The sequence below is a fragment of the Solanum lycopersicum genome, chromosome 9 (genome assembly GCF_036512215.1).
Source record: "Solanum lycopersicum chromosome 9, SLM_r2.1".
NCBI classification, from domain to species: Eukaryota; Viridiplantae; Streptophyta; class Magnoliopsida; order Solanales; family Solanaceae; genus Solanum; species Solanum lycopersicum.
This window is the reverse complement of record NC_090808.1, coordinates 64,179,482-64,207,476: the sequence shown is the minus strand read 5'-3', so window position 1 is coordinate 64,207,476 and position 27,995 is coordinate 64,179,482. Positions and strand designations below refer to the sequence as shown.

At 42.6% G+C, this 27,995-nt stretch overlaps 2 protein-coding genes and 1 long non-coding RNA gene across 6 annotated transcripts; 2 read left to right on the top strand and 1 right to left on the bottom strand.

The window, feature by feature from the left end:
* Positions 1-17: 17 nt before the first annotated feature.
* Positions 18-5,191, top strand: LOC101248047 (beta-glucosidase 11). Of its 4 annotated transcripts, none has more exons than XM_004247375.5 (13): positions 18-340; positions 1,922-1,985; positions 2,419-2,474; positions 2,543-2,618; positions 2,717-2,788; positions 2,899-2,986; positions 3,090-3,348; positions 3,425-3,540; positions 3,639-3,859; positions 4,074-4,102; positions 4,193-4,286; positions 4,401-4,491; positions 4,837-5,191. In XM_004247375.5, exons 1-13 carry the CDS (start codon positions 173-175, stop codon positions 5,066-5,068), a joined length of 1,566 nt encoding a protein of 521 aa, XP_004247423.1. In that variant the 5' UTR covers positions 18-172; the 3' UTR covers positions 5,069-5,191. The 4 variants fall into 4 exon arrangements, with proteins under 4 accessions (XP_004247423.1, XP_025888713.1, XP_019071353.1 ...); XM_026032928.2 differs by having other exon boundaries at positions 61-340; positions 2,524-2,618; XM_019215808.3 differs by lacking the exon at positions 2,419-2,474 and having other exon boundaries at positions 61-340.
* Positions 5,192-7,160: 1,969 nt separating this feature from the next.
* LOC101248330 (beta-glucosidase 11-like) lies at positions 7,161-10,600 on the top strand. Its single transcript, XM_004247376.5, has 13 exons — positions 7,161-7,470; positions 7,748-7,811; positions 7,912-7,967; positions 8,033-8,108; positions 8,199-8,270; positions 8,382-8,469; positions 8,557-8,815; positions 8,903-9,018; positions 9,102-9,322; positions 9,485-9,513; positions 9,605-9,692; positions 9,784-9,874; positions 10,048-10,600. Exons 1-13 carry the CDS (start codon positions 7,246-7,248, stop codon positions 10,262-10,264), a joined length of 1,602 nt encoding a protein of 533 aa, XP_004247424.2. The 5' UTR covers positions 7,161-7,245; the 3' UTR covers positions 10,265-10,600.
* Positions 10,601-17,270: 6,670 nt separating this feature from the next.
* Positions 17,271-19,431, bottom strand: LOC109121171 (uncharacterized). The gene is made up of 2 exons (XR_002028655.3): positions 19,293-19,431; positions 17,271-17,810 (listed from the first exon to the last, which is right to left on the bottom strand). It is a non-coding gene; the product is annotated as an uncharacterized lncRNA (long non-coding RNA).
* Positions 19,432-27,995: the final 8,564 nt, after the last annotated feature.

The window sequence follows — 27,995 nt, the reverse complement described above, 5'->3', positions numbered from 1 at the left end:
GTGGGAAAGTTTAGAATTATTGGTGGCTGCTACTAATACATTTTCTCCATTAACAAATGCCACTTGTAAATTTTTTTATTATTGCAGTTTGAAAATTTGGGAAAATAATAATAATACTAATAACATATAGAGATAGCGAAAAGTAGCAGAGCCCAGCACACAAATTACAAAAATGCCGCCGGCGAAGCAGCTCCGGGATCTGTTCACGGCGATACTGCTTGTTTTTATTATTGCGGCGGCGGCGAACTTGCCGGTTATGGTACTTTCCGGCGCCGGTGATGTCCGCAGATCGGATTTTCCTGATACTTTCGTTTTCGGTGCCGGTTCTTCTGCTTATCAAGTTAGTTTTTTTTAACCATCAATTATTATGTGATTGTTTTAAGTTAGATTTTTAGTATGCATTCAATTAAATCCAACATTTTTTTCACAGAATATTGGTATATGTATGCAAAAACTATACCTTTTTAGTCTGTCTTTTTAGTTAGTCTAAAATAGAATAAAATAAATATCTTCGATAAAAATATCTATCATTTATTTTAGATTAGAAATTTTAATAATCTTCCTTTTTTTTTTAAAAAAATTTCCCGTGAAGTTTAAGTAACTCATATTTATGAGAGAGAGGGAGTATAAGTTAGTCTAACATGAGATGAAATTTTAGAAAGAAAAAGATATTTTCGAAATTTGTAATCTAAATTAAGTTATAGATATTTGTATAGTTAAAAATTATTTTATTAAAAATAAAATATTTCAAGTCAAATAAATTACGGAAATTAAAATAGAGAAAGTATTACGTTTTGAATCAAAGAAAGACTCATCTAGAATTTCTTGAACATATGTTTTAGTTGGGAATTGATTCCTTTTCCTCTAGGTAAATACTCTTCCTCTCGTTCCACATTAATTTAATTTTTGACATGTTTCACGCCTTTAAGAAAAGTAGACATAAATTGAATTTATTTTTTCATTTTTACCTTTATTAATTATCGTCAAATTTATGATTGAAATTCAACATTAACTAATGAAGCGTAAAATTGAAAGAACACTCTTCAAGTAGTCATGAAAACTGAACAATTAAATTATTTTGAAAAATGAAAAATGCCTCAAAAATTAAATTAATATTGAATATTTAACCTATTGTAATAATTAGAGGTTTTTGGAGTATGAGTGGTAACAAATACTCCCTGTGTCCGGTATTGTTTGTCATGTTGCGCTTTTCGAAAGTCAATTAGATTAATTGTCAAAATTAAATTAAATCACATTAATTTGATATTTTATACAAAAAATTAGATATTCTAAAACTAAATGAAAAGTGCTGTAAATTGCAACTTTTTGCATATTAATATGATGAAAAAAATACATTTTAAAATGTTAGTCAAAATTTTTATAATTTAATTTTAAAAATAGAAATCATGACAAACAATACCGAACGGTGAGAATAATATTATATGAAATGTAGATAATAATTAAGTACATGAAATCCCTAGTTACGCGGGGAGACTGTTAAAGAATGACAAAAGTCCACATCGGTGGTTAATGAGATGAGTGGACTCCTTATAAGGGTTGGACAAGACATACGTTATCGTGCATCATAATATACACAATAAATACGCCACTGAGATAACTAGAAAATATATCTGTGCATGAGTTTCAATGTATAGAATATAGTGTTGATTACTGATTAGCAAATATCTATAAAATAGATGCTAATCTATGTGCAATGGTGTAGCTAAGATTTTTATGTAAAAAAATATAAAGAGGTACTTGGCACATGAAGAAAGCGGATGATTCAAAATCTACTTTATATATATAAACGATAATTTTAACTTTATATGTATTCAGTGTAAATTCTTAACAAAGATGATTCATCTTAACCCCATATGGTATCCTGGCTCCACCTCTGACTACGTGGTACGTTTATCGAAAGGTTGAAGGGGCAGCATTTGAAGATGGAAGGATGCCTAGCATTTGGGACACCTTTGCTCATGCTGGTTTGTCTCTTTAATCCTTGTGATTTGCTTCACTAATCTCGGAACACTGCACCAAAAATAATTTTTAGCGGCAATTAATTAACGATAATAGCTTAATTGCGTGTTCTTAGTGACAATTAACATTCTTTGTAAATGTCCATAAATGTCCCAAAGCCTATAGTGACATTAGTACTCTTTCTTTGTTAATGTGCATATTTGTTGCCTCTAAAAACTGTTTTTGTCGTAGTGGAATATGAAGATATGGTTTCTTTACCTTGCATATTATGGTTGTTTCACAGGCTAAATTAATAGATTTGTAATCACATTCTACTTTTCTAAACCATGTACTAGTAATTTCCAAGGATTATTTGGTACGGGATGGGGCAAATGATTTTGCCCCGTCCCTACTGCAGCAGAAAATGACACTAGATTGTACCAACACTAAAATTTTCAGGTATTTATGGAGGAGCCAACGCGGATGTATCTTGTGACGCATACCATAAATACAAGGTCCGAAAGATAGTTCAACTTTGAGTTCATGTAATTGATTATCAGTTAGACTGCTTGTTTATTTGCAGGAAGATGTAAAACTCATGGCTGATATGGGTTTGGAAGGGTACAGATTTTCTATTTCGTGGTCGAGACTTATTCCAAGTAGGCTACATTATCCAACTACTTCGTATAATCGTATCTATAAGGTTGTTATAAGGTTTATATTTCGTTTCATTCCTTGTTTTTGTTTAATCATGTAGATGGAAGAGGTTCGATTAATCCTAAAGGGTTACAGTATTACAACAATCTCATCAATGAGCTCCTCCGTCATGGTTTTAAACAGATCCCCTTATGTGCTAGTTCTTACTTTTTCAATTTCAAGTTTAAATTTCTGCGTGATAGTAATAGATGATATATCACTTGTTTTGATTATGTTTTGTAGGAATTCAACCACATATTACGTTATGTCACAGTGATATACCACAAACGCTTCAAGATGAATATGGTGGATGGATGAGTCGAAAGATAATGTGTGATGAAGATCGAGTACTTCTAATTTTACTTCATAATTTGGCTACTGTATTCTTTTACATCTAACTGAATGCGTAAAAACTGTTTGTGTCTCCCTTTTAGTGATGATTTCACTGCTTATGCGGATGTGTGCTTCAAGGAATTCGGTGACAGAGTTTCATATTGGACTACATTAAATGAAGTCAATGTGTTCACTATAGGTGGTTATGATAATGGGATCACACCCCCAAATCATTGTTCCCCACCTTTCGGAGCTAAACCCTGTTCCGTAGGTAACTCTTCAACCGAGCCATACATAGTAGCTCATAATATACTACTTGCTCATTCAGCCGCGGTGAGACTATACCGGAGAAAATACAAGGTAGCACCTTTTGAACTAAACTACTATTATACTAAAGCCCCAAAATTTTGCTGATGGTGTGCCTGTGTCGCTGCAGTCAACTCAACATGGTTTTGTGGGATTGAATCTCTTTGCATATCGACCACTCCCTTGTACAAATGTAACAGCTGATATAAATGCAGTACAACGAGTTTATGATTTCTATGTAGGCTGGTAAAAAATGCAGAAGTTTGTTTCTTGGTCTATTAACATATCTATCGTACCAAGCTGATCTTGTGGAATGTTGTCATAATTCATATTTTTCAATGCAGGTTTGCCAATCCCTTAATATTTGGCGATTATCCTGATGTAATGAAGAGGAATGTTGGGTCTAGATTGCCCGAATTCACACACGAAGAGTCTATGCAAGTTAAAGGCGCTATAGACTTCTTAGCACTGAATCATTATCAAACAATACATGTCAAAGATAGCTCCAGCAGCCTTGAGAGTAAAATCAGGGACTACACCATTGATGGAGCATTCGAACTAATATGTAAGAATAACGACTTACTCTTAACTTGATCTGTTTGATTTACATTTAAAGATAATAGTCATCTTAAGCTTGGTAATCAAGGTAATCAGTTTACTAATATGTAATATGTAAGGTAATCAGTTTCGTTCTCCTTTATATATTAGCCTGACATGATGAAATTCACTACATCAACGTCTTCCCTGTGTTTTTTTTGTAACATTATGAACTTGTGCAGACACCGAAGAAGATTCTCCACCAGATCAGGTGAGTCTCGCGAACATACATGAATACATGATGACTTTGCCTTGTTTATAAGTTTTTTTTTCAAAAAATTTCATTTGACAATTTGTTCAGTTTGAGTATCCAGTGACACAACCAGGGCTAGGAGGAATATTAGAGTATCTCAAGCAAGCTTATGGCGATATTCCAATATATATTCACGAAAATGGTTCCTCTTCTCTCTCTCTCTCTAATGCTCCGGATTTCTGAGCCTTTTGAAAGTCGGTTTAGAGGCTTTTTTTGTAAAAAAGTCTGAGAAAGCTCGATCCAATCTATTTTCCAGGTCAAATGACAAGACGAAATGGTACGTTAAATGATACAAGAAGGGTGGAATATCTGCAAGCTTACATTGGGAATGTGCTTGAAGCTATGAGGTAAGCTCTTCTTTCACAGAGCGGTTTTTTAAAACACGTAGATCAAGCATTTAAGCATGTCATCGTTTCAATCTAGTGATCTTAAACGATCACAACTGTGTAGTCTCCACATGCTCAACAAACCATCTTAGACTTTTAAGTCCAATACTGGCCGAGTCAGAATTTTCACTAAAGGATTCAAAATACAGAGAAGTAAAACTCATGAAGAAGCTAAGAGGATTCAACATCTACTATACATCAATATATGTTTCTGGCACCCCGTGTGCCCTCTTGCTCTGCCTATGCCTGTAACCACGAAGCAATTATGTTTAGACGATATTCATGATGTTATGTTTCTGTTTTTAGGAATGGATCAAACGTGAAAGGCTATTTCGTGTGGTCATTCTTAGACTGTTTTGAGTTACTGGATGCATATGGTTCAGGATTTGGCTTATACTATGTGGATTTGGATGACAAAGAGTTAACAAGATATCCAAAGCTTTCTTCACATTGGTACACTAATTTCTTGAAGGGGAAAGACTCCAAACATAGTGAAATTCATCAGATTGAAGATAAAGTACTTCATTCTTCACAATAGGTATTTTGTGGTTTCATTTGTATCTTCACAATAATGATGTATTATTTCCTAAGTTGGGGTGGACTCTTCACTTTCGATGCTACATCCATGTCGAATTCTCTAAAATGCACTACTTTTAGAGAATTCGACACGCGCCCGCTAATATTTTTGAAGAGTCTAAGCAACATAGATTATTTTAAATGTTAGCTGTTGTTTATTCTAATTCTTGCAAAGAGTAAATAGAAGAGGTGTATCTTAGTTACGTTTGTCCTTCGTTATACTATCGAACAAGATAGTTATATAAATATTCAAATATGTCCCTATTAATTCGATTCGACCCACTAAATTAAATAATCAATATCAAATTAAAACCCAAAAGGAAAAAAGTTCTACCAGATACTCAAACAAATTATAAGAAAACAAAACTTTGAATTTAAACTATAGTAAGAAATAGGGTGGGAGCTATGACCCGATTTATAACTCATTTCACTTCAATCCACTTTAATCCAAATAATAACCAAAAACTTACATAAATATTATACGTTAAGAAAATATTTACCATTAGTAGTAATATCATTTTTTCCCACCTATAATGCAGTTTTAATATATATTACAAAAAATAAATTATTAAATCATATAATACAAATTTTATCGATGAATAATATACTTATCACACATTTTGATATGCTTATGTTTTTTTACCAAATAAGTATAATATATTTTAAAACACTTATAATAAATATATATCGTAATATTATTATAAATGATGATAGATGAAATAATAAGAATTATTTATCAAAAAAAGTACTAGGTGAAAATAATTTTTTCAATAGTAATTAAGCAGTTTGATGACCCAATAAATAATAATTCAACCCATTTTGAGCATTTTGTGTTTTGGATAATTGTTCTTGTTTAAATTCTCGTTTAAGAGCAAGAGAGTGCGAGACAAGTAGAGCTGTCAATATGAGTTATACCATCCCATTTGGGCTAATCCATACATGCTTCGATATTTTACGAGTCAGGCCGGGCTAACTCATTTTTGATGTGGGTCAGAAAACGGCCGGCCGAACCCACAAGTATGTGGGCTACAGGCTTGCCGAGCCAACCTATTTTTTTTATTTAAAAAATTATATTATTTTTAGAATTATTAAATTAAATTATAAATTATAATTTTAAAATATTATCATAAACATCGACAAAACAATATTACATGATGTTAATGTTACTACTTTTTAATCAAATTTACAATTAAATTTATTTTTATAATATTCAATTTTTCTTTCAAGTAAAAATATAAATCAGCAGGTCTATTCCTACTGATATTTCTCAAGCCTCACAAATCAACAGACTTAATCAGGCCAGGGTAAAAAGCCCTTTCCCAAATGGGCTCCAAAAATTATAGCACAACCTTATTAACTCCCGAATTAGACCAGGCCAACCTAACAGGCCTGGCCCATATTGACGGCTCTAGAAACAAGCGATTTGATTGCTTCCACTAGTAAGTGTTGCTAAATTGACTCATTCAGGTGGCACCAAAACATTAATATTTTCTAGTATGATCACTACCACAACAATAACAAAAATGAGTTTATAACAAAAAACTTTCGCGTAATAATGATAGATATTATAGTAATATCAAATATTAATAATGTTAAATGCCTATAAAAATTTGGCCTAAATCTGATCAGGTAAAAAGTCATTATTTTAATTTCATAATATTTTTTCCAGGTTATCAAATCAACGTAACATAGAAACACAAGACTATAATATTAATGTATAACTCTCTTGAATTGCTATCAACTAGGCTCCGAACTTATGCACTATATGATTTTTTCATAATGTGTCGATGTCTATTATGTCTAAAGTGTTTTGAGTATCAATAGTTTTAATTAGAATATTCTCAAATTATATTAAAGAAAAATATTTAAATATATATTATAATTTTATTTTTTATTTCGATACAATTATTATTTTTTATTGTTATTTGAATTTTTAATTTCTACTAGAAAAGTTTATTGAATTTTGAGATACACCTATTAAATATCTTTAATGAAAATGACACACCTCAAACTTCGATAAATTTCATACAAATATTCGTGAATAAAGTATTTTCCGCAAGGTTTTGCATTGATAAATTTTTTTATAATAACATTTTTTATCCAGTTATAAATTGTGGTTGTAGAAGACAAAATTGAGATATGTTATATAACAAACTTACGGAAGCTACAAGAGTACTTAATAATTCCCAATTAAAAAACAGAGCCGGCTGCCGGCACACAAGAAGGATGATAATTCCGGCGAACCACCAGCTCCGACGTATATTCACGGCGGTGATCCTTGTTTTTCCGGTTCTAGTTTTCGGCCTCCGGAGAACAGACTTCCCGGATACTTTCGTCTTCGGTTCCGGTTCTTCTGCTTATCAGGTCAGTAACTTTTATTTAAAATGTACGATTTAACTTATATACACCGACCGACAATAACAATAGTTAACTTGCAAAATGTAACAGTAATAACTGAGCTCACGGTAAAATATTTATCTATATCTAGTGAATTTCATAATACATATGCAGAGTTTGTGCAAAAAAGCTATTTTATTCACGTGAATCCATAACTTCTAAGCTAAGTCCGATTCTGCTGATATGTGTGTATATATGAATATACAACATTTAGTAGCAAACTCGTGTTTCGTTTTGATGAAAGGTTGAAGGTGCAGCATCTGAAGATGGAAGAACTCCAAGCATTTGGGATACTTTTGCTGATGATGGTTTGTTCTCTTTACTCACTTATGATATTTTCGAAGATCGTTATGATAGAGGTGCAATTGATACTAAATGGTACAAGTTCCGTCCCTAAATGTTCATTAGGTGGATATGGAGGCGCTACTGCAGATGTATCTTGTGACGCGTATCATAAATACAAGGTACGGAAGAGGAAACATGATCAATTTAACTTTGCGTTTTCATGATTAATATGATTGCCTCGCAGGAAGATGTAAAACTCATGGCTGATACAGGTTTGGAAGGGTATAGATTTTCCATTTCGTGGTCGAGACTTATTCCTAGTAAGCTCTTTTGTTCAACTACTTAGTAAATATAACGTTGTTGTAAGCTTTATCGTTCTTTTTCATACCTGATTTTGTCTCTCTATGTAGATGGAAGAGGTCCTGTGAATCCCAAGGGATTGCAGTATTACAACAATCTCATTGATGAGATCGTCCGTCATGGTAAAGATAACATTTCCATATGCACCAGTCCTAATTTTTTCCGAGTTGAGAAATGATCTGTGGCTTATCTGATTGATTCTGTTGAGTTTTTTATTTTTCCTTAATTTGTAGGAATTCAACCACATGTTACTCTATGTCATAGTGATCTGCCACAAGTACTTGAAGACGAGTACGGAGGATGGATGAGTCGAAAGATAATGTGTGATGCAGAGTACTTTTAGTTTAGTTCATGTTTTGCTACACATTCGGAATGATGTAACATGATTGTTGATGTTTTTCCTTTTAGCGATGACTTCACTGCCTATGCGGATGTGTGCTTCAAGGAATTCGGTGATAGAGTTTTGCATTGGACTACCTTGAATGAGGTTAATGTATTCACACTAGGCGGTTATGATAATGGAATGAGCCCTCCAAATCATTGTTCCCCGCCCTTCGGAATGAGACCCTGCCCTATTGGTAACTCATCAACCGAGCCTTACATAGCTGGTCATAATTTACTGCTCGCGCATTCAGCTGTGGTGAGACTCTACAGGAGAAAATACAAGGTATTATCTAAAAACATCGCGATTACTATTTACTAGTGTACTAAATCCCCAAATGTCTGCTAAAAGTGTGTACGCGCTCCAATGCAGTCAACTCAACATGGTTTTGTTGGATTAAATCTCTTTGCGTTTTGGTCTCTTCCTTATACAAATAAAACAGCTGATGTAATCGCAGCACAACGAGCTAATGATTTTTACCTCGGCTGGTAAGATGAAGAAGTTTTTAGCTTATTTACATCTCGACTGTCTCAAACATTTACGTCTAATGACTTCCCTATCCTCAATAAAGGTTTGTGAATCCATTGATATTTGGAGACTATCCCGATATAATGAAGAAGAATGCTGGTTCTAGATTGCCCAGATTCACGAAACAAGAATCTAAGCAAGTTAAAGGTGCTGTAGATTTCATAGCCCTGAATCATTATTTGACAGTACGCGTTAAAGACAGCTCCAACAGCCTGGAAAATGATATCAGAGACTTCACTGCCGATTCCGCATTTGAATTTATATGTAAGAATGCATGTCTAATGCATCGATCAAAATAAACATAACGTGATCCATTTAATTGACAATAGAAGATAGTTTTCAGCTTAAATTTGGTAGAGTGAACCAACGCCAGTTTCTTTTGGTTTGATCTCAAAAATTAATGCTTCTATCTCTTTATTTATGTAGTGAAAAATGGCGGTACACTTCCAGGCCAGGTGAGGCTCGCGACATTTTTCAATTCTACGGTGCACTTTGCCTTGTTTATATGTTTATTTATTTTTCGATTGACAATCTGTTCCGTATCAGTATTCAGCGACAGAACCAGGTCTGCAAGGAGTACTAGAATATTTCAAACAAGCTTATGGAAATCCACCTATGTATATTCATGAAAATGGTTCCTTCCTCTCTCTCGTTCCTCTCATTCACACACAAACAAGCCCGATCGTGTTGTTTTATAAAAAGCCTGGTGTTGTTTGTTTTGTCAGGTCAAATGACACCACGAAATGCAACGTTAAATGACACAACTCGGATAGAATATCTGCAAGCTTATATTGGAAATTTGCTTGATGCTGTGAGGTAATACCCCCTCTATCTTCATTTACACAATTTTGTTATTTAATGAGAGACGCGAAGGGGCTCATCAAAAGTACTCCCTTGACTTCTTTGTATGTTTACTTCTTTATATTTTGAATCTCCTAGCTCTCGACACTCTAGAGACGTGACACATTTTACTGATTTGTTATTTCTAGGAATGGATCAAATGTGAAAGGCTACTTCACATGGTCATTTTTAGACTGTTTTGAGTTATTCAACGCGTATGAATCCGCGTTTGGCTTATACTATGTGGATTTGAATGACAAAGAGTTAACAAGATATCCAAAGGTTTCTGCACATTGGTACTCTAATTTCTTGAAGGGAAAAAGCTACAAACATAGTGATAAGTTACTACTTCATTCTTCTCAATGAGTATCTTTTTTCTTCCTCAAAATTTGTGTTTACAATCCCAGTTAGGGATTTCAAAAATTTCTCTATTGCAAACTTTTGCAAATAAGATTAATCACGTATCCTTGTACAAGGATACATAGACACTATATTTTTTATTTTTCGAATTTTAGCCCGATGTCCAAAAGCAGGAATTTGCCCTGACTACATTGCAAACCTTATATATGCATCATCCTTGGACGTTATGGTTAGCGAGATGTCAATACACCATCAGCGACGATGTATCGTGCTATATATATATTGTATCGTATTGTATTGTTATAATGAATACAATATATGCATAGATTGTATCATTCTCCATTACGTTCCATAATTTGAATTATAAACTTAAAAGAGAACTTAGAAGATACTACGAAAAGATAGGGTAAAAGGTAAAAGATAAAATATAAAGCGTTGCACTGAGAATGCTCCAATTTGAATCCCTCAACTTCAATAAAGTATTACACAGAAAATCTAAGTCATCTTTGGTGAAATTGCTTAATAAGTAAAGGGAAAAGAAGAAAAAAGGATATAGGGGTAGGAGAAAGTTTGATTGGATTGGAATTTAACTTTATCTCATAGAAAGATGTCACATAATAATTTTTTGTAAGTGGAAGATCCAAACTGCAAGGCTCAAAGTTGAATTATCATTTTACCCTTATATTAAAATAATTAAACAAATATTATAAAATATAATTAAATATTTAATAAATAACTCATTTAGATTGGTGCATGAATCAAGTTTACTTTATTAATTAATTACTCTATTGTATAAGTATTTGAAAAGTTTTTCCATTATACAAATTTGATATGGACTAAAATCATTATTAATTGCCTAACATTTCTATAAATTGCTATTTCTATAAATTGCCTAGCATGATCTTCATGGAAATGACAAGACTCGATGAGAGATTATCATGCAAAAATGAATGAACTTTGCTGATCATTTTGTATGTGCAGTAATTTTCTTTTTCTTTTTATCCGCTTCTTTCTTTCCTTCCTAAGTATTATATATTTCCTTTTTAAATATGTTGATGTACTTTCTTACGATTTCATTATTTTATTAGAATATTGTGTCCTCCTACATGAAGAAAATAGCAATATACAACAATTCATGTTCTACTATGTTTCTTAAAATTATTATTTACGAGTAGTCTATGTGTGATTTTGAGGTTGTATTTTATCGCTTTTGCTGTGTCATTTAAGTTATATAAGGAATTCCTAAACCAAGAGTTAAGTAAGAATGACAAGTTTTTCCTTACCCAAAATTGAATACCCGCTTAGAATACCAAACAAGATTATATTTGTTGAGAAGTGCAAAATCGCATCAATACGATTCTCATTTTGTATCGGGATTAATTGGATCGTTTCTTTATGGATTCAAATCCCAAACTCTTCGAGTTGTATTTTCGAGTATTCCTTGATCATTTCGGAGGAGTTCCTCTAATTCTCTGAATTTTTCTAGAAGACTCTTGCCCAGTATTCCATTTTTATTAAAACTTTTATATGTATAATTTTATCGATCTTATTAGTCTACTATTTGTTTGTTGGAAAATTCATTCCCCAAATTTATCATATATCTTAAGTCATTTTGAAAAGTTTATATTAATTATTTAAAGATAAATTTTATGAAAAAAAGGAGTCTTATTCTTTTCTCTTCATAAATCATATTACTGATACCCCCGGCCTTCGAGGCTCCGCGCACCGAGGACCCCCCCTCCTACCCGCTACCCCCGGACCTCGAGGCTCCGCGCCCCGAGGACCCCCCTCCTACCCGCTACCCCCGGACCTCGAGGCTCCGTGCCCCGAGGACCCCTCCTCCTACCCGCTACCCCCGGCCCTCGAGGCTCCGCGCCCCGAGGACCCCCCCTCCCACTACCCGCTACCCCGACCCTCGAGGCTCCGCGCCCCGAGGACCCTTCCCCCCCATCCGCTACCCCGACCCTCGAGGCTGCGCGCCCCGAGGACCTCCCCCCCAATACCCCCGGCTCCGAGGCTACGCACCCCGAGGACCTCCTCCCTACCCGCTACCCCGGCTCTCTGGCTCCGTGCCCCGAGGACCTCCCCCCCTCCTACCCACTACCCCGGCCCTTGAGGCTCCGCGCCGCGAGGACCTCCCCCCCTCCTACCCGCTACCCCCCTCGAGGCTCCGCGCCCTGAGGACCCCCCTCCTACCCGCTACCCCCCTCGAGGCTCCGCGCCCTGAGGACCCCCCTCCTACCCGCTACACTTGCCCTTGAGGCTCCGCGCCCCGAGGACCCCCCTCGTACCCGCTACCCCCAGCCCTCGAGGCTCCGCGCCCCGAGGACCCCCCTCGTACCCGCTACCCCAGCCCTCGAGGCTCCGCGCCCTGAGGACCCCCTCCTACCCGCTACCACCGGCCATCAAGGCTCCGCGCCCCGAGGACCCCCCCTCCTACCCGCTACCCCGGCCCTCGAGGCTCCGCGGCTTGAGGACCCCCCCTCCAACACGCTACCCCGGCCCTCGAAGTTCCGCGCCCCGAGGACCCCCCTCCTCCTACCCGCTACCCCGGCCCTCGAGGCTCCGCGCCCCGAGGACCCCCCCTCCTACCCGTTACCCTGACCCTCGAGGCTCCGCACTCCGAGGACCCCCTCCTACCCGCTACCCTCGGCCCTCGAGGCTCCGCGCCCCGAGGACCCCCTCCTACCCGCTACCCCCGGCCCTCGAGGCTCCGCGCCCCGAGGACCCTCCCTCCTACCCGCTACCCCGACCCTCGAGGCTCCGCGCCCCGAGGACCCTCCCTCCTACCCGCTACCCCGACCCTCGAGGCTCCGCGCCCTGAGGACCCCCCTCCTACCCTCTACCCCGGCCCTCGAGGATCCGCGCCTCGAGGACCCCTTCTCCTACCCGCTACCCCCGGCCCTTGAGGCTCCGCGCCCCGAGGACCCCCCCTCCTACCCGCTACCCCAGCCCTTGAGGCTCCGCGCCCGGAGGACCCCCTCTCCTACCCGCTACCCCGACCCTCGAGGCTCCGCGCCCCGAGGACCCCCCCTTACCCGCTACCCATGCCCTCGAGGCCCCGCGCCCCGAGGACCCCCCCCCCCCCCTCCTTACCCGCTACCCCCGGCCCTCGAGGCTTCGCGCCCCGAGGACCCCCCCCTCCCTTACCCGCTACCTCGGCCCTCGAGGCTCCGCGCCCCGAAGACCTCCTACCCCCTCCTACTTGCTACCTCGGCCCTCGAGGTTCCGCGTCCCGAGGACCTCCTACCCCCCTCCTACCCGCTACCCCGACCCTCGAGGCTCCGCGCCCCGAGGACCTCCTACCCCCTCCTACCCGCTACCCCGGCCCTCGAGGCTCCGCGCCCCGAGGACCCCCCTCCTACCCGCTACCCCGACCCTCGAGGCTCCGCGCCCGAGGACCCCCCCTCCTACCCGCTACCCCGGCCCTCGAGATTTGCGCCCCGAGGACCCCTGCGCCCCTCCTACCCGCTACCCCGGCCCTCGAGGCTCCGCGCCTTGAGGAGCCCCCCTCTCCTACCCGCTACCCCGGCCCTCGAGGCTCCGCGCCCTAAGGACCCCCCTCCTCCCCCCCCCCCCTTCCCGCTACCCAAGCCCTCGAGGCTCCGCGCCCCAAGGACCCCCCTCCTCCCCCCCCCCCCCCCCCACCTCCTCCTACCCGCTACCCAAGCCCTCGAGGCTCCGCGCCCCAAGGACCCCCCCCCCCCCCCCCCCCACCTCCTCCTACCCGCTACCCCGACCCTTGAGGCTCCCCCCTCCCCCCCCTCCTACCCGCTACCCCGACCCTCGAGGCTTCGCGCCCGAGGACCCCCCCTCCTACCCGCTACCCTGGCCCTCGAGATTCGCGCCCCGAGGACCCCTGCGCCCCTCCTACCCGCTACCCCGGCCCTCGAGGCTCCGCGCCCTAAGGACCCCCCTCCTCCCCCCCCCCCCCTTCCCGCTACCCAAGCCCTCGAGGCTCCGCGCCCCAAGGACCCCCCTCCTCCCCCCCCCCCCCCCCCCACCTCCTCCTACCCGCTACCCAAGCCCTCGAGGCTCCGCGCCCCAAGGACCCCCCCCCCCCCCCCCCCACCTCCTCCTACCCGCTACCCCGACCCTTGAGGCTCCCCCCTCCCCCCCCTCCTACCCGCTACCCCGACCCTCGAGGCTTCGCGCCCGAGGACCCCCCCCTCCTACCCGCTACCCTGGCCCTCGAGATTCGCGCCCCGAGGACCCCTGCGCCCCTCCTACCCGCTACCCCGGCCCTCGAGGCTCCGCGCCCTAAGGACCCCCCTCCTCCCCCCCCCCCCCCCCCCTTACCCCTCCTTGCCGCTACCCAAGCCCTCGAGGCTCCGCGCCCCAAGGACCCCCCTCCTCCCCCCCCACCTCCTCCTACCCGCTACCCAAGCCCTCGAGGCTCCGCGCCCCAAGGACCCCCCTCCTCCCCCCCCCCCCCCCCCCCCCTCCTCCTACCCGCTACCCAAGCCCTTGAGGCTCCGCGCCCCAAGGACCCCCCCCCCCCTCCTCCTACCCGCTACCCAAGCCCTTGAGGCTCCGCGCCCCAAGGACCCCCCCCCACCTCCTCCTACCCGCTACCCCGACCCTTGAGGCCCCCCCCCCCCCCCCCCCACCTCCTCCTACCCGCTACCCCGACCCTTGAGGCCCCCCCCCCCCCCCCCCACCTCCTCCTACCCGCTACCCCGACCCTTGAGGCCCCCCCCCCCCCCCCCCCACCTCCTCCTACCCGCTACCCCGACCCTTGAGGCTCCCCCCCCCCCCCCCCCCCCCCCCACCTCCTCCTACCCGCTACCCCGACCCTTGAGGCTCCCCCCCCCCACCTCCTCCTACCCGCTACCCCGACCCTTGAGGCTCCCCCCCCCCACCTCCTCCTACCCGCTACCCCGACCCTTGAGGCTCCCCCCCCCCCACCTCCTCCTACCCGCTACCCCGACCCTTGAGGCTCCCCCCCCCACCTCCTCCTACCCGCTACCCCGACCCTTGAGGCTCCCCCCCCCACCTCCTCCTACCCGCTACCCCGACCCTTGAGGCTCCCCCCCCACCTCCTCCTACCCGCTACCCCGACCCTTGAGGCTCCCCCCCCCACCTCCTCCTACCCGCTACCCCGACCCTTGAGGCCCCCCCCCCCCCCACCTCCTCCTACCCGCTACCCCGACCCTTGAGGCAGGCTCCGCGCCCCAAGGACCCCCCCCCCCCCCCCCCACCTCCTCCTACCCGCTACCCCCGACCCTTGAGGCTCCCCCCTCCCCCCCCTCCTACCCGCTACCCCGACCCTCGAGGCTTCGCGCCCGAGGACCCCCCCTCCTACCCGCTACCCTGGCCCTCGAGATTCGCGCCCCGAGGACCCCTGCGCCCCTCCTACCCGCTACCCCGGCCCTCGAGGCTCCGCGCCCTAAGGACCCCCCTCCTCCCCCCCCCCCCCCCCCCCTTACCCCTCCTTGCCGCTACCCAAGCCCTCGAGGCTCCGCGCCCCAAGGACCCCCCTCCTCCCCCCCCACCTCCTCCTACCCGCTACCCAAGCCCTCGAGGCTCCGCGCCCCAAGGACCCCCCTCCTCCCCCCCCCCCCCCCCCCCCTCCTCCTACCCGCTACCCAAGCCCTTGAGGCTCCGCGCCCCAAGGACCCCCCCCACCTCCTCCTACCCGCTACCCCGACCCTTGAGGCCCCCCCCCCCCCCCCCCCACCTCCTCCTACCCGCTACCCCGACCCTTGAGGCTCCCCCCCCCCCCCCCCCCCCCACCTCCTCCTACCCGCTACCCCGACCCTTGAGGCTCCCCCCCCCCACCTCCTCCTACCCGCTACCCCGACCCTTGAGGCTCCCCCCCCCCACCTCCTCCTACCCGCTACCCCGACCCTTGAGGCTCCCCCCCCCCACCTCCTCCTACCCGCTACCCCGACCCTTGAGGCTCCCCCCCCCACCTCCTCCTACCCGCTACCCCGACCCTTGAGGCTCCCCCCCCCCACCTCCTCCTACCCGCTACCCCGACCCTTGAGGCTCCCCCCCCCACCTCCTCCTACCCGCTACCCCGACCCTTGAGGCTCCCCCCCCCACCTCCTCCTACCCGCTACCCCGACCCTTGAGGCCCCCCCCCCCCCCACCTCCTCCTACCCGCTACCCCGACCCTTGAGGCTCCCCCCCCCCCCCCCCCCCCCCCCCCCCCCACCTCCTCCTACCCGCTACCCCGACCCTTGAGGCTCCCCCCCCACCTCCTCCTACCCGCTACCCCGACCCTTGAGGCTCCCCCCCCACCTCCTCCCACCCGCTACCCCGACCCTTGAGGCTCCCCCCCCCACCTCCTCCTACCCGCTACCCCGACCCTTGAGGCTCCCCCCCCACCTCCTCCTACCCGCTACCCCGACCCTTGAGGCTCCCCCCCCCACCTCCTCCTACCCGCTACCCCGACCCTTGAGGCTCCCCCCCCCACCTCCTCCTACCCGCTACCCCGACCCTTGAGGCTCCCCCCCCACCTCCTCCTACCCGCTACCCCGACCCTTGAGGCTCCCCCCCCACCTCCTCCTACCCGCTACCCCCGACCCTTGAGGCTCCCCCCCCACCTCCTCCCACCCGCTACCCCGACCCTTGAGGCTCCCCCCCCCACCTCCTCCTACCCGCTACCCCGACCCTTGAGGCTCCCCCCCCCACCTCCCCCCCCCCCCCCCCCCCCCCCCCCCCGAGGACCCCCTTCCCCCCCCTTACACCCATACCTACACCAACTACCCCTGCCATACCCCGTACCACCTAGCCCACCCCGACCCCTCACTCCTACCCCCTCTGCCCCCTAACCTTCCGCCCTCTACCTACCTGCCTTGAGGTTCTCCTGCCCCCTTTGCCTGGCGACGTGCCCACCTGAAACATTTTAAACATAAATTAATTTGAGAAAAAAATATATTTTTTAAAAAGCCAATCGAATATTAATTTTTATATAAAACTTTTTTTATAATCAAATGCTTTTCATACAACTATCAATATGGTTAGTTTATTAACCGAAAATATTGATCAATTAAAAATAGTCATTAGTTAAAGTGAAGTATTTTATTACAATAATTAGGTGAAGTTAATCAATGTTAAAAGACAATAGATATCTTAAGGAGAATCTAATTAAATTAAACTAAAGCTTAAGTTAGATTTATGCAAATAATTACAATTAAAGCTTTAAAAAATTGGGAGGAAGGAAGTCACAATTTTTTGGGCTATACTGAGGGTTTGGGTCTCTGCTGCTGCAATTTAGCCTTTGCCCATCACTGTATATAATATACTAGTGTGTATCATCTACTTCTCCTTTCACTCGAATAAGTCTCAATGCCGGTGTCACATACAAAAACAAATGAAAACACATCAGAATTATGATTTTATAACTGAATCATATTGTGTAAACTACGTGTCAAAAAAAATAAGCACTTGGGATGGCTGTTATTCTCACCCTGCAGAAAATACAACTCCGCAGCCCCTGCTTGGCCTTGGTCTGCTTCACCTCGACAACTTTCATGACAATAACCCATCAAACAAGCCAATCTTTACGCAACATCTCCAGCACCCAGTACTCAGGCCTCTCCTCCTGCACAACACAAGGTCAAATACAAGGGGAAATTATTATGTCATTCTCAAAATAGGAAGTGATCTATTCTTCTTATTTAAATTTTTCTTTTTATGTGACAATTAAAATAACAACACCAAACCATCTACCTGCTTCAGAAGATAGGTTAAAATCCACTTCATATAATAATTTCCCAACTGATGGCTCAATCAAAAAGTAAATTCATGCAAGTATAACAGAAGCCAAAATATATCTGGACTAGAACCACATTAACTAACAAAGATAAGCATAAGCAAGTGAGATTAGACTGCACTTAACAACAATAACATGAAATACGCAATACTAGCGACAATACTAATAAACTAGAAATAAATACTGCAAACTACTAGGGATTCAAGCAATCCAACCAGTCTTAATTAGGTGAAACGCAAAAGTGGCTCAACATAGCCACTGTTCATGTAACACCTAACACCTGATTGGATGTCTCCAGCGGCACCACCTCCAACAGGTGCTACCACTAGGAACAACACTGGCACGTCCAACAACGCCATAACCTGATTGATTTCCATAAGCACCCTCGTTACCAGCATAACCCCTATAACGATAACCTTGATCCCATATCCTACGGTTCCAGTTGGATATTAGACCAGATCCTACACTAGAAGCAACAACATTTGCAGCACCCCCAAGGGAAAGTATAAAATCTACTTCCCCTGTATATTGGACATATACAACCCATCAACTCTCTTTCTTTGCATACTTGCTCCGCTTTCACTCGAACAAGATGAGCTGACTCGATGAATATCCTTTCTATCCCTTAAGAGCACAAATTTTAAACATAAATCTACACTAACACTAAATCTTAAAGAAATGGCAACAAAAGAGCAATATGTTTGAATCAATAATCCTAGCTGAAAGAACATAATTCTATCTGTAAAGGATTCTCAATCCATTATTATATTGTTAAACAAGGGACTCAAACAGTGATTAAAGCACTTCAACCAAGTAAGACTGATAAGCATATGCGATAAAGATCCACAGACGAGTAAACCAAAATACATCACAGATTCAAGAGATACTTAGACAAACAGTGAACTAAGACTGAAAATCAAATCAAAGAAAACAAGTCATTGAATGCAACACTAAAACTATACTCAAAATTAATCTATACTAATAGTGGATAATACCCAAAACTGGTTTGAATATTCAAAATCCATAATATCCTAAGGTTCCAGTTGGAGATTGAACAGATCCTAAACTAGAAGGTCCACCAGAAACACTAAAACTTAAAGAAATGTAAGCGATGTTTGAAGCAAAAACCATAGTACCAAGATCATACTTTAATCTGTAAAGGATTCTGAAGCCAAAGACTCCATTTATATGCTTAAACAAGGGAATCAAAGAAAGACAGATCAGCTATGCAATGAATATCGGTAAATCAAAATACATGGAAAACTTAAAAATCAGAAACAGAGATTCCACAACAAAGGAGAAAAGGGTTACATTTTTTCGAACCGCAACAAAGATTCCACCACTGAAACGGTCGCTTGATGCCACAACCGAAGAAGAAAACGTTTTCTCTATCAAAAATCACCAGAGAACCCCTCTGCTTTGTCTTAGATGATGAAGAAAACGGTCACAAATTTTGTGTGAGAATGGTAAAGAAGAAGAGAAGAGAGTTTGTATGTATAACGGTCACATTTGGGGGCTGAAAATATAAATATAATTATTATATTCAAATAATTAAAAAAACAAATGGCGGGTAAGAAATATTCAAATTTTATTTTCTATTTTATAAAAGTAATTTATTATAATGTCTTGTTACATTAATTATCTTTAACCATATTATATTTTAGCAGCCAATAGTCTTTTTTATCTTCATGATTTTAATTTTTTAAGTAATATCATAAACGTCACAAGAAAAAGAAAAAATAAATAAATTGTATTTTTTTCTTACCACTATCATTTTAGAAGCATATAATAATTAATTATTAATATTCAAATTGAAAAGATTAAAGCAATCGAACATGGCTATTGCAAGATTTATTAGATTGAGAAAGTTAAATAGACATTATTTTTTGTGGAAGAAAAAGGTAAGCTTATGAAATTAATAATAAATTGGTAATTTTCAACCAAAAAATAAAATAAAATAAATAATAATAAATTGGTACCTAAAGCACTTAAGCATCTATAAGATACACATTTTAATTATGTTATGCAATTTTTGATAACTTATTGAAGGAATATTAATTGTATTGAAGTGTTAACCTAATAAGGGAATACATGGGAGATATATATAGGAGATATAGGAAGGAGTACTAATCCTAATAGGACTAGGATTAAGGAGTACTAATCCTAATAGGACTTGAATTAGTACACAGTAAATACTAATATTATTTAATACTATATGTTATTATCCCCCCTCAAGCTGAGCTGAGCGGAAGCGAACGGAAGCTTGGAACTGAGCTAATCGTGCTGTCGGCTCGGGAGAGGCTTGGTGAGAATATCAGCCGGTTGTTATGCACAGTCATGGTGCCGGCCTGAACTTCATCGCGAACAAAGAGACAATCGGTATCAACATGCTTCATTCTGGTGTGTAGGATGGAATTCCTGGCCACACAGATGGTTGATTTGTTGTCACAATAGAGAGCAGGAACAGTGTGAGTGGTGCGGAGTTCGCGAAGAATATATGTGACCCACATGGTCTCAGCAGCAAGAAGAGCAAGGGCGCGATATTCAGCTTCAGTCGGGGACCGAGAGACCTTGGGTTGTTTTTTTGTACACCAGGAGATCAGGTTCGGCCCCAAAAAAATGAGAAACCCCGATGTAGATTTTCTGTCATTTTTATCATTCGCCCAATCTGAATCTGAGAAATCCCGAAGCTCCAAGTCCGCGGGTCGAATGAGTAAACCACGACCAAGAGTGCCAAAAATGTACCTGAGAATGCGTTTTAGACAATGGTAATCATGTTCACTTGGTTGATGCATGCGCTGAGCAACTCGGTTGACAGCAAACTGGATGTCAGGACGGGTAATGACCAGATACTGTAGAGCCCCAATGAGGCTGCAAAAGTGGGTGATATAGGCAAAGGGGGTGTCGGCTCCATTCGTAGACGAAGAGACTGACATCGGTGTTGGTTGACTGGTGCATTTTTCCAGTCCAGCTTTCTGCAACAGATCTCGAGCATATTTTGACTGATGAAGAAATAAGCCGCTGCCTGTCCGACAAACCTCCATTCCCAGAAAATAATGTAACGGGCCAAGGTCCTTCATTTTGAAGGTAGTATGCATAGTTCGAGTGACATCGTGAATGAGAGCTGCAGTAGAGCCTGTAATAATGATATCATCTACATAGACAAGAAGAATGACTGTACCGTGTGCTGAATGTCGAGTAAACAGACTCGTGTCGTGTACGCAACACGTGAAGTCGAGTCCCTAGAGGAACGTTTTCAGACGTGTGTACCAAGCACGGGGGGGGGGGGGGGGGGGGGGCTTGCTTGAGCCCATACAGAGACTTCTGGAGTTTACAAACATGTTGAGGGAAGCGGGGATCAACATAGCCCGGTGGTTGCGTCATGTAGATAGTTTCATCAAGCATGCCATGAAGAAAAGCATTGGAAACATCTAACTGATTGATGAGCCAATTGTTGCGCACAGCGAGTGACAGTACCAGGCGAATGGTTTCCTGCCGAATAACAGGACTGAATGTCTCAGAGTAATCAAGCCCATACTCCTGATTGTAGCCTTTAGCAACCAAACGAGCCTTGTACCTGGAAATACTGCCATCTGCATTGTGTTTAATTTTGTAGACCCATTTACAGCCCACTGGGTGCCGCCCATGGGGCTTAGGTACAAGAACCCAAGTTTTCTAATCAGTCAAAGCCTTAAACTCGTCATCCATAGCATGACGCCAATAAGCATTTTTTGAGGCAACAGAGTAGGTTGTTGGTTCACTATCGGGAAGGGGTGTATTTGGTAGTATGGTAGCCTGAAAGGTTTTGAGTTTAAAGATACCGGCTTTGACACGGGTTAACATGGGATGAGTATTGGGGGGTGGCACGGGCGGTGGTTATTCGGGTGGCCGGGAAGGACCCAAAACGGATCGGGCTGGAGATGTTGTGGGTATGGGGTGGTTCGGGTTGGTTGTTAGTGTGGGTGGTGGTTGCGGGTGTATTGTGGGTGACGGTCGAAGGGGTGATGAAGGGTGGTTGGGTAGTGGGTGGAGGTGTGGGGGATGGTGGTGAGGGACCCTGTGAGTATGTTGGAAAAAGAGGAAGGACGCCAATGAATGATGTATTTGTGGAGGAGGAAATAGACTCGTAGGGAAACTCATTTTCGACAAATTTGATATGACGAGATATGTAGACTTTATGAGTTTGTGGGTCAAGACAACGATAACCCTTGGAGGTAGGATGATAGCCCAAAAAAATACAAGGACGGGATCGGGGTTGTAATTTGTGAGTAATATGAGGGCGTAGCCAAGGGTAGGCAAGACATCCAAAGACGCGGAGGTTAGTATAATTGGGAAGTTCTTGGTAAAGGAGTTGATAGGGTGATTTGTTGGAGAGGGTATGACTGGGCATTCTGTTAATGAGGTAGTTTGCGGTGGCTAGAGCTTCTACCCAAAAGGAGATAGGGAGATGAGATTGATGTAGAAGAGTAACCACCGTTTCAATGAGATGGCGATGCTTACGCTCAGCCACCCCATTCTGTTCGGGAGTGTATGGACAGGAGGTTTGATGTATAATTCCCAGGGATTGCAGAAACTAGCCAAAGATGTTATTTACATATTCCTTTCCATTGTCACTTCGAAAAAGTTTAACATGAGAATTGAATTGTGTTTTTACCATTTTTTCAAAAGTGACAAAGGTGGTGTATGCCTGTGATTTGTGTTTTAGTGGGTACAACCAAGTGTATTTTGTAAAATCATCCACAAAACAAATATAATAGCGAAAACCAGTAAATGAAGGAACAACAGTAGGACCCCATAGGTCAAAATGAATAAGTTGAAAAGGTGCAGTTGTACGCTTCTCAAATAAAGTAAAAGGTAATTTATGAGATTTAGCAATTGAACAGGAGTCACAATTGTTTACATGAATGAAAGAAAAACCTAATTGAGCCATTAAAGAATTTATTATTTGAGTAGACGGGTGACCCAGACGACTGTGCCACAACAGACTGTGACCATCAGCTGAAAGAGCCACCGGAGCCACAGGAACGCTTTTTGAAATTGGGTAGGCAGACGAACTTGTGCCAGGAAGAACTTACAGACCATGCTCACAAGGGCCCTGAAAAATCACCCTCTTGGTAGTATTGTCTAGGATCTGAAAATCATTAGAGGTGAACAAGAGTGAGCAATTATTGTCTTTTGTGAATTGGTGAACTGAAAGGAGATTGGTTTTAATAGAAGGGAAGGGAGTAAGGTTACCTAGGTGAAAGATAGCAGTGGGGGTTTTAATGGTACCCGCGCCAGTGTGAGAAATATAAAGGGACTCACCATTGCCAACAGTAATACCATTGGAGCCATGATATGGATTTGGAGCGTTAAGCTTGGATAGATCAGAAGTAACGTGCATGTTGGCCCCAGTATCCAACAGCCATTCAGAGGAAGGGCCGGCTTGAGATGCATAATTGGCACGGTTATCACTATTTCGGCTCTCCTCATACCGAAACCAGCAACGAACAGCGGTGTGTCCTGTTTTCTGACAGATTTGACAAGTTGGACGATCCCGCTCGTAAGTGCCCTGCCCGCCGCTGGAAGATGACTGCCCTCCGATGACGAAGGAGTGCAGGCTGTTGTTGCTGCCGTGCTGCTGACCGTCGTATGGCGGATGACTGCCCTGCCGACCGCCGCGCCCGCGGCCTCCGCTGTTTCTGCCGTAGCCGCCGCGGCTCCCCTGCCGGCCGCCACCACACCCCCCGCGATAGTTCTGGCTTGCGGTGAGGGCGGTGGCTGGCTCCATTACAGCGGCTTCTCGGAGAAGAAGTTTGCTCTCCAGATCCACGTTGATTTCTTCACTTTTTATCCACGAGGAGAGAGTAGCCAGGTCAACGGGCGTTGGACTGATGCTAACCGCCTGTTTAATGGAGGAGTAAGCTGATGGGAGCCCCTGAATGACGCACATGACGAGATCTTTTTCGAGAATGATTTCATTCACGGTGTCGAGGGTTGTGATGATGGTGGAGACCTCGTCTAAATACTCCGCCATAGTTTTCGTGCTTTTGGTAATTGTGTGGAGACGGTCATGCAGTTGAAAAATATGAGAGTGGGAAATTGATGCATAGCGTGTTGCAAGGGCCGTCCACAGGGCTGAAGCAGTTGTGTAGGATCGGACGTGTTTTTGAACCGTGGGAGAGATGACCGCAATCAAACATGATCGGATCTGGCCATCCACGGCTTTCCAGGCGACATGGGCCGGATTGGTTTTTTCTGATTTGTCCGTGGTGGTGATGACTGCCGGCGGCGGTTCTATGCTTCCATCAATGTATTTGAGAAGGTAATTGGCCTCAAGGGCTGTAAGAACGGTGATTTTCCATGTAGGGTAATTTATGTCTGATAATTTTTCGGGAATCAGGGCATGAAGATGCCTGAGAAGGAGTTTAACGCCAGAAGGAAGTGAATCGAGAGGATCCACCTCGGTTGTCATGGCTGCCGCCGCCCAAGAGAAGAGAGGGAACGATCGGTGCCCTAAAGAGAGAAAAAAAAAAACCTAGAGAAAAGAAGATCTAGGTTTTCTGGCTCTTGATACCATGAAGGAATATTGATTGTATTGAAGTGTTAACCTAATAAGGAAATACATGGGAGATATATATAGGAGATATAGGAAGGAGTACTAATCCTAATAGGACTAGGATTAAGGAGTACTAATCCTAATAGGACTAGGATTAGTACACAGTAAATACTAATATTATTTAATACTATTTATTTAATACTATCTGTTATTAGATCGAATACTAGAGGGTATTCCGGGTGGTCCTTCTTAGATTATTTGGAGTTACTTGTATGTACTGAGCTATGTATTCTACTATGTAATTTGGACGACAACGAATTAAGAAGGTATCCAAAGCTTTCTTAAAGGGAAAAGAAGTTCAATTTTTGAAGTTGAGGACAAACTAATTCCTATCTACAAATCTTGGTATTGTTGCTATAATGATATATTTCACCTGCACAAGACGTGTTTCATTACCTAAACCTCACTCGTGGAATTACACTAAGTATGTTCTTATTGTTGGTATTAGTACATTATTACCCTTTTGAATTATATGATGTTTACACCAAACTATACTAATTTTCTGTAGTTGGGGTAATAAAATGAGGTGATGATGGATATTAATCAACCATTGCTAAATGGCAAAGTTGATATGTAATATATGTTAGCAAGATGTAATGCCAGGTAGATAAGAAGGGTGGCGCTTGTACTTTGATAAGATGAAATAGTACAAACAGGCAAGGTTAAAAGGGGTCTTGAGCAACCTTTGAGTTCTTCATGACAACCTCTCATTTGTTCGACTATTCCCGAAGCTAGGCCGGGCTAAGGTATAAGAAGCCCGACCCAAAAAAAGGGTGTAAAGTAGTACTCATGTTAATTTCTAGCAATCTCATATATTGTCTGTACCATAGAGTTGGGGAACTACCATGTATACTCACATTATTTTAATGTTTATATCCATATTTATAGGCCATTTAATTACTCAAATTCCTCAATTTTCGTGTGTATTATTAGCCTATGGATCATGCAAATCGGAGCACTCAAATTTTTCTTTTCAAAAACTTTTATGTTGACGTTCGTAATGAGTTAGGGAAACACCACTTGTATGCACACCATTTTAACGTCTATTTCCGCATTTATAAAAAAAAATTAGGAATTACCTAAATTTCTAGATTTTTCGTGTCTATTAGCATATGGATCTGGCGCCTCGGAGCACAATTTCTTTTTGTTGAAAAAAAATTATGGAGGTCTTCATAATGAGTTAGGAACCATCACGTATACTCACACCATATTCATAAAGCCTATTTCCTCATTTACAGACTTCTTTTAGGAATTACCGAATTCCTCATATTTTCGTGTATATTAGTGCATGGATCAAGTGTCCCGGAGCACCCATTTTTTTTTCAAGAAATTTTATGAGGATCTCCGTAATGATTTGGAGAACCACAACATATTTTCACACCATTTTCACGCATATATCCGCATTTACACGTTTTTTAGGAATTTCTCAAATTCCTCAATTTTTCGTGTATTAGCCCCGGAGCACCCAAAAATAATTCTAAAAAAAATTATGAGGAATTTTGTAATGAGTTGGATACCACCCCTTATACTCATACCGTTTTTAAATTTTCTTTCCGCATTAAAGGCCATTTTTTAGGAATTACTTAATTTTTTGATTTTTCGAGTGTATGCTATGTACCACCTATTTCCACATTTACATTCCTTTTTTTAGGAATTACCCAAATTCATCTATAAACACAAAAATCAGGCGCCCCATAGCACGAAATTTTTTCCCACAAAGAACTCTATGAGGAACTCTATAATAAGTCGGGGAACCACCTAATATAATCACACCATTTTTAACGCATATATTCATATTTACAGGCTCTTATTAAGAAATTATCCAAATTTATTTCCACGAATAACCACAACAATATTCTTTTTCTAACACAACATTTTTATGCCAATTTGTTCAAACAAGCTGAAACGGTTATACCAGATGGACAAGCTCAAATCACAAAACATCAACTTCTTCCTTTGTAAAATTAACCAAATTTAATTTAGTCAATACTTCAAAATATTAACATCAAACCAAAATTCTAATGTTGTGTTGAATTAGCATTATTTAGAAATGAAGTGAAGAAATAGAATAATTCTTAAGCTAGTTCACGTTAGTTGAATGTGCGCTGCTAGTGGCTGCCATGGCTAAAACGTGACTCCGATGTCCGATCGAGGTAATTTTTCTTTTCCAATTTGATTATTTTTTCGATATCTACGTAAAAAAAACACCACATACTGCCATAGGATTTACAGTTTTACATTTATTGATTTTTGATCATATATAGGTTAAAATTAAAAGGAAAAAATGAAAGTCAAATCAGATAAAGGGTTTGAGTTTACCAGGTAGATCTCGAAAAAATAAGAAAGTTTAAAAAAATAATTACCTCTAAAAGATACTCGATGAAAAAGTTACGGTCATTTGAAGTTTCAACAAATGTAACGTTAAATGGGTAGTAGTGAAAATTTGATCTTCAAACGAACATATGACATGCCCCCGATGTCCGATCGAGGAAATTTTTTTTCCAATCTGATTTTTTTTATATCTACGCAAACACTGCCATAGGATTGATAGTTTTATGTTTAATCGGTTTTTTGATCATATATAGGCAAAATTATAAGATAAAAATGAAAGTCAAATCGGATAAACGGTTTGATTTTACCACGTAGATCGAAAAAAAATAACCAAGTTTTAAAAAAGTTGTCTCTTAAAGATGCTCGAGGAAAAAAGTTACGGTCCTTTGAAGTTTCATCAAATGTAATGTTAAAGGGGTAGTTGTAAAAATTTGAAATTCAAACAGATATTAGGCGTGCCTCCAATATTCAACCGAGGTTATTTTTTATTCCAGTCTGATAGTTTTTTCGATATATAAGCAAAAAACCACACACTTACATAGGATTTATAGTTTTATATTTATCGATTTTTGTCCATATATAGGGTAAAATTATAAGGAAAAAAAGAAAGTCAAATCGGATATAGAGATTGCGTTTACCAGATAGATCTCAAAAAAAAAATAAGCAACTTTAAAAAAAGAATCGTCTCTAAGATATACTCGAGGAAAAAGTTATGGTCATTTGAAGTTTCAACAAATGTAACGTTAAAAGGGTAGTTGAGAAAATTTGAACTTCAAACGGACATAAAACGTGTCTCTGATGTCCGATCAAGGCTTTTTTTTTTCAATTTGATTATTTTTCGATATCAATGCAAAAAAATCACACAATTTCATAGGATTTATAATTTTACGTTTATCGGTTTTTGACCATATGTAGGGCAAATTTATAAGGAAAAAAATTAAAGTCAAATCGGATAAAGAGATTGAGTTTACCACGTAGGTCTCAAAAAAATAAGAAAATTTTAAAAAATGATCGCCTCTAAAATATACTCGAGGAAAAAGTTACGGTTATTTGAAGTTTTAATAAATGTAACGTTAAAAGGGTAG